We start from the raw sequence: 14,119 nt of genomic DNA on the forward strand, positions 1-14,119 counted from the left end.
TGTTTTGCTGAGATAGCGTGCATGTGTTCTTTGGAAATGACATCTTTGCCAGAGACCAGACATGAAAAATTCCAGCCCAAATGGGAAAATGTTCAGTAAAGTTTTTAGTGAGTATATTGTAGGAGTTACTGTTTTGTATCCTTAATTGTAATATCCTGCACAAATTTCACGCACAGTATTGTAAAGTAATTGCAACTTCCTTTCCTGTTTTTACCTTTTTTCCAATCTTTTATAGAGGAATACAGATGAAGTGGGGCTGAAGGGGACTCGGGGGGTGGCTAACACATGAAGGTACAGAAAGAGAGAACTGGGAGAAATTCTGGATCCAAGGAGGCCCTGGAGTCTTCAGCTGGTGGATGTGGAGTCTGGACACAGAGGGCATGTCTACACTGCAGTAAAAGACCCATAGCCAGTCAGCCTGGGTTAGTTGGCTCAGGCTGAGGGGCTATAAAATTGCAGTGTAGATGTTCTGGCTCCTTTTGCATTCATGAAGGGTGGAGCCCAGTTATGTTGGCTGGAGACGCTGGGAGATAGTTTGTCACCTGAAGCAGCTTTAGATGAGGGTTTTAGCCTGTTAAAGTTTAGACTCCAAGAAAGGGGTTATACTTTTTGCTTTCTTGAGTATTTTTACTATAACTGTATCTCAGTGCTGGGGTTTTATAAGACCGGATCCTAAGTTACACCAGTCAAGCTGGTGCATTCTGTTCCCTTGGGGATTGCAAACCTGATCATTTCTAGAGTGACCAGTGATGGGCTGGATACTACAGGGGGATGCTTTCAGAGAGGCTTGTGTGCTGGGGCGCACCTTTTGTTAACCTGCAAGGCAAAGTAAGAGCTGAGAGAAGATTCTTAGGTGGCTACCAGACTGATGGTTTCATGGTGCTGACATCCAGTTAAGCACCGGCAAGTTGCTCTCTTGCTGAGGCAGGAGGGTAACAAGGTGACTCGAGTCCTGGGCACCTGAAGAAAATGTCACACCTCCTCTATCATTATTGTATTTGCCATCAGAGTTTAGGAGTATATCATGATACAGTTGTTTTGTGTGTTGGGGCTCCCTTTTTAACCTTCCTGATCATGTTTGGAACAATCCATATTACTGGCAGAAGCTCTGTGGAGCTCATATGTGTGACTCACGAATCAGCCAAAGAAGAATGCTCCAGAATAAAATGAGGAGCTCCCTCCTCCAGAGACTAAGCCTGCTGCCTATGCAATGAGCTTGGTTCCAAACTGAGCACCTGCATGGCATTGATGCCACTGGACTTCAGACTAGCCCCATTGACACTATATTTAAAGTAAATTTCCACAAAAGCTAATTAGACACAACAGAAAATGTCAGAAAGCAAAACTCTCTGAAAACATAATGTGTACTAAAACGAAGCACTGGGTCTAATCCTGCTTTCACTAAAATTAACAGGAGTTTTGACACTCACTTGATTGGGAGCAGGATAAGGCCCATTTTGTTACAAGTTTTCCACACACTGGATGAGTGATGGGGTTTTTTTGTTTGTTTTTTCTTCTCATCATATACCATACAGACCTCTAACTTATAACCTTATGAATGAGAATGATGCTTTGGTAAATGAATAAGATCAGTGTTTTCAGTGGTAGGCACCTAAATCCTTAACTAGTACCTAAGCAAAAGTGGCCTGATTTTCAGAAGCACAGAGGCGCTGCAATTTTTAACTTCCTTGAGAATTACGTGTGCTCAGCACCTCTGAAAGTCAGACCATTTTTGTTTAGCTGGCTAAAGTTAGCCACCTAAATTTGGCAACTTTCACCTAAATCTTTCTTATTGCTAAATAAGTCTGTGCTGTTCTCGTAGACTTAAAGACTTTAAGCTCAGAAGGGACCATTATGATCATCTAGTCTGACCTCCTGCACAATGCAGGCCACAGAATCTCACCCACCCACTCCTGTAACAAACCCCTAACCTATGTCTGAGTTATTGAAGTCCTCAAATCTTGGTTTAATGTAACATGGTTTTGATGTAATATGGTTTACATCTTACTAAACTACATTGACTTTTCTTGTAGGCTCCAGAGGCTACCAAAATATATACTTTTAGAAAATGTGAAAGGATTTGAAACGTCTTCTGCCAGGTATGATATGATCATTTTTAATTCGGAACAGTATTAAGTAAAGGGGGGGGGGACACATAATTTATTTTTTTTGAAAGTTAGATTAAAAGAGGAGTGGAGTAAAATGGTGCATTTATCAGTTTCAGGTTAAAAATAGTATCTTAATTTTACAATGAAATTTTTAGGGCTTGGGGGACTTTATTGAAAAGTTATTGATTTCTCCAAACCAACAAAATAATTTAAAATATGATGCTAGCTGGTAAAAGTTGATGTGAATTTTCATCTATATTTTCAAAGAACAATATTATCGTACAACACAGGGTGTGAGGGTAGGTCTCATAGCTTTTACTGGAGTTCCTTTCTAGTGGTTATAGTAGAGGAGCAAGGACTAGCCGAAAGCCTTGTATTCATACCCTGCTTGACTGAGTGCTGGCACTGAGAATTTGGTGTGACCTCAACAGCAAACTGTGCAGGCAATTAGTATGCTGCTAATCTGAAGTGATTTTGGAAATCTTCATTCACCTTTCATTTCAAAGTTTAGGCTATGGCTACACTACAGCTTAAGTCTACGTAAGGTATGTCACTCGGGGTGTGAATTAGCCACCCTCCTGAGCAACATAACTTAGCCAACTTAAGTGCCAGTGTGGACAGCACTATGTCAGTGGGAGAGGTTCTCCTGCCAACATAGCTACCACCACTCATGGGGGCTTGAGTAATTAAGCCCGTAGGAAAGCTCTCTCCTGTCAGCATAGAGCAGTGATTCTCAAACTTTATACTGGTGACCCCTTTCACACAGCAAGCCTCTGAGTGTGACCCCCCTTATCAATTAAAAACACTTTGAAATATATTTAACGCTATTATAAATGCTGGAGGTGAAGCGAGGTTTCAGGTGGAGGCTGACAGCTCACGACCCCCCAGGTAAGAACCTTGTGACCCCCTGAGGGGTCCTGACCCCCAGTTTAAGAACCCCTGAGATAGAGTGACTACACAGAGAGCTGACAGCAGCGTAGCTGCACCGCTGCATGGTTTCTAGTGTAGCCATAGCCTTAGCAATTGGGAGGTAGAGACTGAGATTTAACCCAAAAATGGAAAACTAAATTCTATCCGCTGCTGTGCCAGGTAGGGGAGAGGCTGTAGGAATCCCCTTTTGCCTGATCCCTCCTCCCTAAGCAAACAATAGGGCAGGATCTTTCTATAGATAAAAGCAGTAGGAGAGAGAGGAAGCTGCTTAATGTGCCAACCTGCACATCACCAAATCCTTTCATGAACACTGTTTGCCGATTAGGGGGCATTTCCAGCTCCTTGTTGGCTACTAGATGCACTGCTTCTGCTTGCAAGAGCTGTGAACTGGGCCCATGCATGTCCCTGGCCTATACTGTGGGATCCTGTCCTGTAAATGCAATGATCTGTGTGTCAGAAAACACACCAGACAACGTTCCTCTTTTCCCTTGTGGCCCCTGCCAGGCTAGGATTTAGATCATAGTCCTTACTTTCAATGCGGATCCAGCCTGCTGTTAGGCTGCAGAATATAGTATACCCTATATCAGACACTATCCTTAGTAAGCAACCTTCCATTTTAATAGTCTCCTCAAAATATATGGAGTACACTTTTATTAGAAATCCCCTATGCTAAGCAACCAATTGTTGTGAATCCCCTACGTCAAACAGTCTTTCCTTTATTGTACTGGGGTAGTACTTAAATAAATAAGCTCAGTTGTAAACATAGGCAGATACTGAGATATTAACTCAAGAATAGTTAAGTAGGAATTTTAATATCCTACTTCTAATCCAGTGCTTGTAAATAATTGTGTAATCCACACCTAATGAGAATGTGTCTCCTACTGACTGGACAACATGTTGGAAGTACTTTTGAAAGACCAGATACTTTCTTTGGAGGATATTTGCTCCAAAGTAGTTGTGGTGTTTCCGTGAAAGTCTTTTGTAATTGCTCCTTGCTCAGCTAGTGCAACACTCTACTTTGTGTTCTCTCCTGAAAACGTAAAATGTATGACCATAGTTGGATGTCTACAAGCTGTGTTTGAGTATTCTAGTGTGTCCGCTGACTGTCCTATGACTACAGTATTGCCTTTAATGGATCTTTATTTAAGAAAAGAGGAGAACAGAGAGTATATTGCACCCTGTGTCTAATTGCATGGACAAGTAATTGGCTTTATTTTTTTTTCATTATTAGAGACAAAACTTGTAGAAACTCTAAAGAAGTGTGGATTTAAATATCAAGAATTTCTCTTGTCTCCAACATGTGTGAGTAGTAAGTTATTATAACTCATCCAACTATACCGAAGAGTAATGGGATATTTGGAAAGAATTTCACATATTGGAAGAAAGAGTGATGTCCAATTTTGTGGACATTCGTATGGATTGGTGGTGCCATCTGACTTAGCTTTGAGTTAGATCAGGATATTTACATATTCGTTCTGCTTATCACTGCTTGATCAGCCAATGGATACTGTTTAAATCTGTAAGTTTGGCTTCTCCAAGACGTACAGGATCAGGCCATTACTGTGTTACATGTAAATCTCTGTATCTTTGAGATACAGGGTCATTCTTCATTGTGACATGTCTTATCTAATTTCCTTGTTCATGTGATTGAAACATCTTCTTTTACTTCTTCATTGTGACAGATAATGGTGACGATGTTTGCCCTAAAAATTGTAGTTAAAGATATTTGTTTCTCTCTGACTTCCCACCTTACATAAAACGTTTGTTTAACTTTTCTATTGATTTTCAGACGACAGTCCGAAACCTGAGAAAAAATGATGTATTTCTCTTGCTTGAGAAAAATTAGGTAGGGAAGGTGTGATCAGAGGCACAATAAATCTGTGGGAAGTAAGGTCACTCACGATACTGCAAATGGATGGAAAGTTCTGAGTTGTACAGTGCATGAAAATTGCCTGTACTGCAGATCCTTAACTACAAACTAATGAAGTAGAGATTTCTTCATGGGTACATTTTTAAAACACTATTTTATGCCCATTGAAAATAGCCTTAGTCTAGGGTAAGGTTGGTTAATGTTAACCACTTTGAAGTGGTAAACATTTTAAGTGCTAAATGTTGTATTAATACAAAAAGTGGTAACTTGATCTTTTTGTGACAGTGCAGATTGCTTTGATTCTCTGTACCATGTGGTCTGATTGTTTTATGGGGTTTTGTTTACAGCTTGGCATTCCCAATTCCAGGCTGCGATATTTTCTGATTGCAAAGCTTCAGTCAGAGTTATTTTCCTTTCAAACTCCTGGTCAGGTGAGATTCATTGCTATTCCTTGACTGCTCTTTGTTTCAAGGAGACTGAGGGCTAGAACTTCATCTGTGCAAAGCTTATGCTCAGCTGCAGAGTGTGTGTGTAGGTAAAATGGCTATAAGCCACCTTTCTTTTTTTGCTGATTCTGGTCTCATTGGGGATTGAAATGGCTCCCACTGGGTTAGATAGCTTAAAGTCGTTCTTGGGAACAATTTTGCTGACTCAGAAGAGACCGACATGCTGGGCGCTCTGGCAGTACCCTCCCTGCCCACCAGAACCTTTTCTTGGAAGCGTGGAGGGTGCAGCAATGCCCACGAGGACCCCTTAGAGACAGAAAATGGGAGACCACCCAGTGCCCCTTGAAGATCTCCATAGAGGAGGAAGTGGCAGCAAAGCCCCAGACTTCCTAAAAAGAGTGAAGAACATGAACTGCTAGTCAGTGCCCAGAAGACATTGAAAGGTAATGGTGAATTCCAGGCCTATTGAGACGGACATAGGCATGTGTGGGAGGAGGTGTGAAACTCCCTGGAGGTTCACAAACATTTCGGCAAATCTGGTCTGAGTCTCAGGTTACTAGCCAAGCCCCTAACCAAACAACTTTCACCTGGTCCTAGCTTTCTTTATGTAGTTTCACACAACCCTTTCTTCCCCTGTTTATGGAAGTGAAATGCAAGATCCATATTCCTTTAAACTGGCTGCATACATCTACAAAGCATGTACAAGTTAGCACTTCCTAATGCCAGAATCGTTTCAAAATCTTGATAGACGAAAAGGAAGAATCAAGTCTTATTTTATACTGGACAGCTCTGTATGGCTTCCCAAACATTGCTACATGGACTTCTCTTGGCAGTTGACTATTACAGTACTAAGTACAGTATTTCAATCATTTGCATATTTTGTTCCATGGTAGATATTGGAAAATTTCCAGACCAGGAGCCAAAAGCTTCAGTGAAGCACAGAGTCGCTGCAGGCTTGGAAAAAGAGAGCTGCTTCATGGCACCCAAAGAGGAGCACATTGATCCAAACTCTGGTTCTGATGGTGGCAGTGGACAGTGTTCACAGAAGGAAGCGTTTGTTTTTAAACTCGAAACAGCGAAAGAAATGGAAAAAAAGTGGAACCAGGACAGTAATCTCTCTATTCAAATGCTAAAAGACTTCCTTGAAGAGGATGGAGAAGAAATGAGTCAGTACTTCTTGCCACCAAAGGCCTTACTGCGCTATGCTTTTCTCTTAGACATTGTGACACCCAGCTGCAGGAGATCCACATGCTTCACAAAAGGGTAAGTTTCCAGGAGAGTCTGCTGTGGGACTTTATCCAGACATTTTAAATGCAAACTTTGCAGTCATTTTAAAAACCAAAAGCAACATTCCATCAAAAAGCAAGACATTACTGCAACACATTTCTCTTTATTGCATGCTTTCTGATTCAACAGAATATGAGCATGAGAATTGCTCTGGCAGAACATTGTATGCCCTGCACACAAAAGCACTCACAAAGATGATGACATTTGTTTGGTGACCTTCAGAGAAGCTTAATTACCCCTGGCAGAAACATTCTTTCAGTAGACTGGTGGAAAACTAATGCACTAATTAATTTCTTTATATTACTTATACATAATACTTTGTAATTTCAGGAGCAGCTCCTTTCCTCATTAAAACTGTCACTAATGTACATTTAATTGATGTTATAAACCGTTGTGGTGAAATCCTCAGCTGGTGCAAGTGGCTGCACTGAAGGCAATGGAGTTATGTCTGTTCACACCACCTAGGGATCTGGCCTTACGTTCCTTATTTACAACAATTAGTTACATTTTTAATGAAGAAATACACAGATGATAGCTCATTCAGTTAAATATCTGTTGGTCCACCGGTCTAGGAGCTAATTTGTACTTTGCATTTCTAAGGCACACTCTTGCAAAGTGCCAAGTGTTCTCAATTCCCATTGACATTAGAGCTAGTTGGGAATTTTTTGATGAAAGTTGTTGGTTTTTTGGGTCAGAAAAACAGGTGACAATTTCACTGATTCATTGAAACTAAGACTTTTCACAAAAAATTTGACTTCTAAAGTAAACATGTCTGGTTCTCTAGTTCAACACAATGTTTCATAAAACTAACCATTTTTTTATTTTAAAATTTGTTTTTACTCTATAAATTAAAATGAAATGTTTTGAAATTATTAAAACAAAATGTTTCAGTTCACTCAAACTACTTTTTTCCCCCTAGACTTTCAGTTTGTGAACATTTTTAAGATTGACCCTTTTCCATTCAGGACAGGAAACCTTTTTGAACCTTGACATTTTTTATGGGATAGGAAGATCATTTTTCTTCCAGCTCTGATTGACATCAGCACCAATACAGGTTGAGGGGAATACTGGAGACACTCAACATCTCACCAGACTGGGTCAGTAACTAGCACACTTAGTTAAAAACCCTGGGCCAAACTGATTCCTTGTGTAACTCCAGACATTTCACTGCAGTAGCAACAGGGATAAATTTGGCTCATTATGTTTTGATTTTAAAATGTACTTTTATGTTACAGGAAGACCCAAAATAGGAACAGTGTGTGGCTTGCTGAAGTTCTTTAATGTAGTTGTGGAACAGCTGGTTTTGGGAATTAACCAGAAGCACTCTAACACCCCTCATTGTTGAACTGGATTGAGGTTGGGGGAAGAACATGTTGACTGAGTGTGCAAGTCCACAGCAATGTAGGCTGTGATGCAGGCAATGAGAGGGAGGTATGGGACATTTTGAATGACAGAGCAAGTTAAACCCACTCTTTATAAATCAGTATAGTCTTGACAAGGATATGCTATTGCCAAGGCAATCAATGACCTGAAAACTCATGTAAAGCAGGTTACTGAAAGTCCTATGTAGTGTAGAGGAAATTGACTTTTTATTAGAGTCACAGGGAATACACTATACCCAGACAAAGAATAGGTTGCCTGAGTCAAACTAAGACATTTTAAGTAGCTTACGCACATAAAGAGAACAACAACAAAATAATCAAACTTCAGTAGAGTAAAAAGTTAGAACATAGTTTTCTAATCCAGTGTCTGCTTTCCATATAAGTACTGAAAAGTAACCAACTGCCCAAATACTAATGTGCTTTTATTTCCTATGCCAAAACTTCCCAAATTTCATAAAGTACTAGGTTAGGGTTGTTGATTTATCTCTAGTCAGTAACAATAAAAAGAAATATGAACAGCTAATAAAAAAAGATGCAATTCTGCCCAATTTTATTAAAACTATTATTCAGTTGTAGAGCAGGTGATCTTTCAGAGTATTCACTTAGAATTATATTACATTATCTCTCTATAGAAACCAAAATCTTGTAATTTTTGGGCAGTTCCACCATACATAGTATATATCATACTACCATATTGTCCATAATTCCTTCAGCATAAATCATTTAGAATAGTGTCTTTTTATGATAATATGGATGCATGATAAAGATCACTTGCCAAAATAAGGATTTGAAATACCAGTTTAGAAGCTACTTGCAATTATTTTATTTGTTTTGCCTCAGAAGTTTTTTTTTATAATTATTATTTATAAATGCAGGTCCTTCATGTATATATAATACATTAGAATTCCTCTCATATGGATTATCTTGTGAAAACAAATATTTGTTAAAAATGTATTTTAAAATATTAATCAAGACCATGTATTTAGAAGCTGGTTTAATTACTTATCATAATCCATAACTGTTTTTGGGGCCTGATCCGGCACAGCATTTACCTACAGGCTTAATTTTAATCACATGGGTAGTCCTGTTGACTTCAGTACAGCTACTCATATGCAGAAGTAATTTGCTGGATCAGTGCAGGAGTGCTCAGCTTCGTGCAGGCCTGAGCCCTAACAAGACTGTTGCCCCTGTGGGGCTTGGGGAAGGACTTTTCCCACTGCTTTTTCCTTTTGTGGAGTATGTAAAGCCCAAAACAAAAGGCAGCCACCACAGTGTCTCAGTGCATCTGGAAGGGGTGAGTTAAGCTCCTATGAAGCTGTGCAGTGGACTCCATAACAGCAGTTTGTACAGTGGTGAGGAGCGAAGAGGGAGTAGCATACGATGAGGGCAGGGCTCGTGGTTGTGTGGAATAAGTGCATCCAGAGGCGTGATGCAGACGGGTGGCTGTTCCTTAGATGTTCACTGCGCAAAGCCGATTTATCTTGCTTTCTAAATCCCTGTCTGTTCAGGACTTTCTTGCACAATAGTTACCATGCAAGCAGTGTATGTCTCTGACAGTCTGGCAACCCTATAATTACATTTAAATGATAGTCTGTGAGAGACTGTTGAGTAAACGTGTATTTACAGTTTAAACCACAAACGCTCCAAAAGAGCCAAAATATAGCTTAGAATGTCAACTCTTACTATTATATGCTGGATATTTTTTGACTGCTGTAAACAAAAAAACAAGTAAAAATATGTTCAACTAATGCCAAAATCTGACTGAATTTCTCTATTCTTCCTGAGTGAAAATGAAAATTTTAGGCTTTCGCTAATGGTCCTGTCCTCCTTTTTGGATACAAAGAGCCAGATTTTCAGAAGTGGCCATCTTCATTTTGCATGCAAATGGATGCGAAATTGGAGAAGTGCCCGAGTTGTGTACCCAGAACCCCATTGGCACTTACAAATGCATAATTTGTGCATGAAACATAGGTGGCTGTTTCTGAAGACATTATGCCTGAAATCCTTGACTGGTTGCTCTACAGGTTGTTACTATGGATAAATCTCCTGAGAATAATCCCCAAGATTATTTTTCGGAGGCTGGTTTTGTAGTCCCAGGGTTGGTTGTGTTAATAAGAAGGCCTTTGTGTAACCTTTCAAAAGTCTATTTGTTAGTGCCAGCAAATTAACCTCCATGCTTTTCTACACTCATCAATATTGTAAAGCCTAATAGAACTTTTCATATATAATTTTTTTGTTGTTTTTAAGGTATAGTCACTATGTAGAAGGAACAGGGTCAGTGCTGCAGACAGCAGAGGATGTGCAGGTACAGGATGCATTGTGAATCATATCAGAATAATTTATTGTTAATTTTTTTCTTACTACTTTGGCTTAACTGTTCTGGATTTATTATAACCAAAAATGTCTTCAAGACCAAATCTTACAGCACAGAGCAACTATCTCTCCAGATCTTCAGGTATTTCCAGTTAATTTACTATGAGTACCCAGATGGAGTATATTAAAGTCATGGTTATGTGGGAAGAATGTGAGCATGCTACTATTTTATCATTCCTGTTGCTATGCAGAATATTCACAATGAAACTTGAAAACCTTGATATGGGCTGAGTCTGTGGATAGTTTACAGTACATCAGATTTTTGCCTCTAGGGCCGTTTATGGGCCAGTTTTGCACACAGGTGACCCTATTCTACAGTAAAAATGTCAAACAATTAAAACTCATTGTTTTTACATTTCAAAAGTATTATATTTTGCATTGAAACACAACATTTTGAAATAGTCCACTTTTAATGTGAAGTTCATCAAAAAGTGACATTTTAGGAAAATTTAAAAAAAATGAAATGGCAGGCTTTTTGATGAAACATCACAGAAAAAATATTAGGTTCTCTGAAAACAGTTATCATACATATATGGAAAAACTTCACTTTTTAATCCTTGGCCAGGATTTAAATAGCGTTTTTGGGTGTACGAGGAATGCAGTGTTGGAACATAGAGGGAATATCCAAAGCTGTCATGTTTAACAAAGTATTCATAGCATAATTTTAGTACAAGATGTTACTGCCTGCTTATTAAGTCATCTCTGTTCTCCAGTATTCGACTGCAGGTATTATCCTATGGTTGCATATTTGAATATTTGTGTAGCCTCTGACTTGAGAAAAAAATGATTACTCGTTCTTGACAGCATGATGGTTTTCCTTGTAAACTGTAATTGGTGAGACATTTGAGTGCAAAAGTATAGCACAAACTATACTTTCAAACATAATGCACAGCCATACTGTTGTTTTCAGCAATGCAATCACCTTAAATTATTTTATGAAGATACCTTTGCTGTAATTTTATGTAGTCATTATGTATCATCCATATCTGTTATTTTGTACTTTCCTCACAGCTACAATCAGTGTTTAAATCCATTGAGATGCTATCAGAAGAAGAGAAGCTTATGAAATTGTCAACACTAAAACTGCGATATTTTACTCCTAGAGAAGTAGCAAATCTCCATGGATTCCCTCCAGAATTGGTTAGTGCCTCTGAATTTCCCCTATCTCTTGTCTAGTCTTCAGAACTACAACCAGAATTGCAAAGCTAGCATTTTGAAGAAGAATGCTTCACTTTTTATGTGTGTTACTACAATATGACTTTTATGATGGATTATTATTATTTGGTGACCATTTCTCTAAACTTTTATCAGTTTTTCCTAGTTTATAAGAACAAACTTATGTGTTGTATAGCCAAATAGGCTTGTTAATGTGAACTGGGAAAAACAATGAGTTTGGAATGAAAAGTTGCTGTATTATTAAAAGGCAGTGAAGAGAGGCACTCGATTGACTTAGTTTTTGTTTCCTCTAATTTAGGGTTTGTTTGTTTTTTGTTTCCAACACGTGAGATGCATAATCTGTCCATTATCATAATTCACATTCTCTTTTGACTTTAAGAATAGATTTCTTGGTGCTTTTAGCGTTCAACTGTTGGAAAAAGTAATTACAATATGGAACAATAAAAGACTAATTGTTTTGTTGCAGTCAATATTATAGGTCCCATAAGGTTAACACAGCAACATTATGAAAAATGCCCCCTTCTTTCTGGCACCTGTGACTTGCTTTCAGGAGAATGACATCATGCTTTTCTCTTTCCTGTTCTCTCCTGTTGTTGATACAAAATGATTGAGAGGTAGGAGAATGACCCAAAACAAGGCAATACTTGGGGCCTAATTCTTATATATGATGTTACAGCTCTGCCAGTACACCGTAAAGGGGCCGTGGTGTAATGAGAATCGGGCCCTTAATGTTTTTTGGAAAAACAAACTGAAGGCAAGCAGAGTCTGCATTCTCTGCCAGCATATGTCACCAGCAGAGCAGCATCCTTAAAAAGCAAACGTGATCTAAATTATGTGAGACAAGGTCCAAAATTGTGCACTGAGCCCTGCAAACTGTATTAGGCACTAACTCACTCCCTCTGGTGATGATCGCTATACATAGGCCAAGGAAGTACAAAGTCTGAGATAATTTCTCCAGGCAGATGAGGGAGCAGGGTCTGAGAAAACGTGTCCAGTGTGGTCTGTCCAGTCCAAGATAAAGGAAGCCCAAGAGCCATTGCTGGTCTAGCTGGCTTATAGGTGTCTCTCTCTCTCTCTCTCTCTCCTCTCTCTCTCTCTCTCTCTCTAGTGTTTTAAACCTGTGTAAATCTTGAGCCTAACACAGTGGATTGCGTGGGGAATGTGGCTGGGGATCCCGGGGGAGGAATTCAGGCACAAATGAGCCTTTGGAGGGGAGTGACTGCCCAAGTCTAGGTGCCAAGGAGCTGGGCAGAATGGCTGGAGCTGGCAGGAGATGCTTTTCACTACAATAGTTTGCATTCAGGGAACTTAATACTGGCAGAGAAAGCTGGAACAAACTCCTCCTAGCCACCTCCTAGGCATCCTCCCTTGGCTCAGCCTCTGCCAAGCAAGGAAATTTGGAAAACTTTCTGAATCAGCACATTCTGGCTGCTGTGACCACATCCCCCTTCCAGCCAGAATTGCCATCTCTGGAGTCTCTACTGCTAAACTGCTCCCGCCTCCTGCCCCCACTATCTGTGCCAGTGAAGCTGAATTAGCATAGATTGCAGGGAAAAGCTGTGCTTCATGGCCGTTTGTAAAATCTTAACAATGTCTGTATTGCTCCCCGTAGGCTTGATCCAAAATCCATTGAGCTCAGTGGGAGTTATTCCACTGGGGTGTGGCTCAGATACAGTGTGGCAGACACTTGTGTGTATTGCAGCTTTCGGTAACTGCATCAGGAAATGTTTGTGCAAGTTCCAGTAGATCAGAAGAGCAGGGACAGACCAGACTAATTTAGTCTTTGTATTGTATGTTGTCTTTGTTTTAGGCTTTCCTGACAAGATAACAATGAAGCAACGCTACCGCCTCCTGGGAAACAGTCTCAATGTATGTGTAGTGGCTAAACTGATCTCACTTCTGACTGGATGATTTTGAACCCAAACTTGATGAGTACTGTCTGGCATAGGTCCTGCTAACTCGGAATATACTTTCCTTCTTTGAGAGACTTAGTAAAAGTTGTTGCAGCTTTACAAAAATCATCATTAACATTTTAAATATCCCTGCGAAGTATCTATCTGGAATAGATTTATTCTGCTGAACAACTGGTATATCTTGAGTGCCTTTGTGGAGGATCTGAACTGTTGCAGCAAAACAGTTACCACTGCTAAAATGGAAGTTATCAATACTTGTCCTATTTAAAATTTTATTTATATCTTGTAAAATACGAACTGCAGTACTTGCCAATGAAAACAGGTAAAACCGTCACTTCATCTTAAAACAAGTCTGTCTAGAAACTGTCGTTTAAAATAAAACATATGTGACTGGCAGTTATTTTAATAAAGTTCAGATAATGTGTTCTACATGTAGAATATCTTTAGCTGTAAATATTAGCTTGTTCTATTCTTTAAAAAAAAGCTACTGTGAATATCTTCTGACAATTTATTGTAATTTTGAAAAGTTTTTACAACAAATGTAACTTTTGTAAAACTGATAAGTTCAGTATTTATATATAATATTTTTTTAAATAGACCAGATGCCAAAATCTAACATAAGTATCCATCTAAT

The 14,119-nt window shown here is 39.2% G+C and overlaps 2 protein-coding genes across 7 annotated transcripts in view; both read left to right on the forward strand.

Annotated features, from left to right (window-relative positions):
• Positions 1–14,119, forward strand: part of LOC127044584 (tRNA (cytosine(38)-C(5))-methyltransferase-like) — a 513,024-nt gene that overhangs the window by 488,182 nt on the left and 10,723 nt on the right. For 2 of the 6 annotated variants that reach the window (XM_050939659.1, XM_050939656.1), the window contains exon 10: positions 13,383–13,441. The exons of 2 other annotated variants lie outside the window; for them this stretch is intronic. In XM_050939659.1, coding sequence (XP_050795616.1) covers positions 13,383–13,441 — 59 coding nt within the window. Of the gene's footprint in view, positions 1–12,553; positions 12,632–13,382; positions 13,699–14,119 lie in introns of those variants that run through there. 2 more of the 6 variants (XM_050939660.1, XM_050939653.1) reach the window with 2 other exon arrangements.
• LOC127045747 (tRNA (cytosine(38)-C(5))-methyltransferase-like) lies at positions 4,272–13,190 on the forward strand. Its single transcript, XM_050942212.1, has 6 exons — positions 4,272–4,340; positions 5,256–5,339; positions 6,248–6,617; positions 10,271–10,328; positions 11,408–11,536; positions 13,185–13,190. The coding sequence occupies exons 1-6, from the start codon at positions 4,337–4,339 to the stop codon at positions 13,188–13,190; spliced, it is 651 nt and encodes a 216-aa protein (XP_050798169.1). The 5' UTR covers positions 4,272–4,336.

This window comes from Gopherus flavomarginatus, chromosome 2 (assembly GCF_025201925.1).
Source record: "Gopherus flavomarginatus isolate rGopFla2 chromosome 2, rGopFla2.mat.asm, whole genome shotgun sequence".
NCBI lineage: Eukaryota > Metazoa > Chordata > Testudines > Testudinidae > Gopherus > Gopherus flavomarginatus.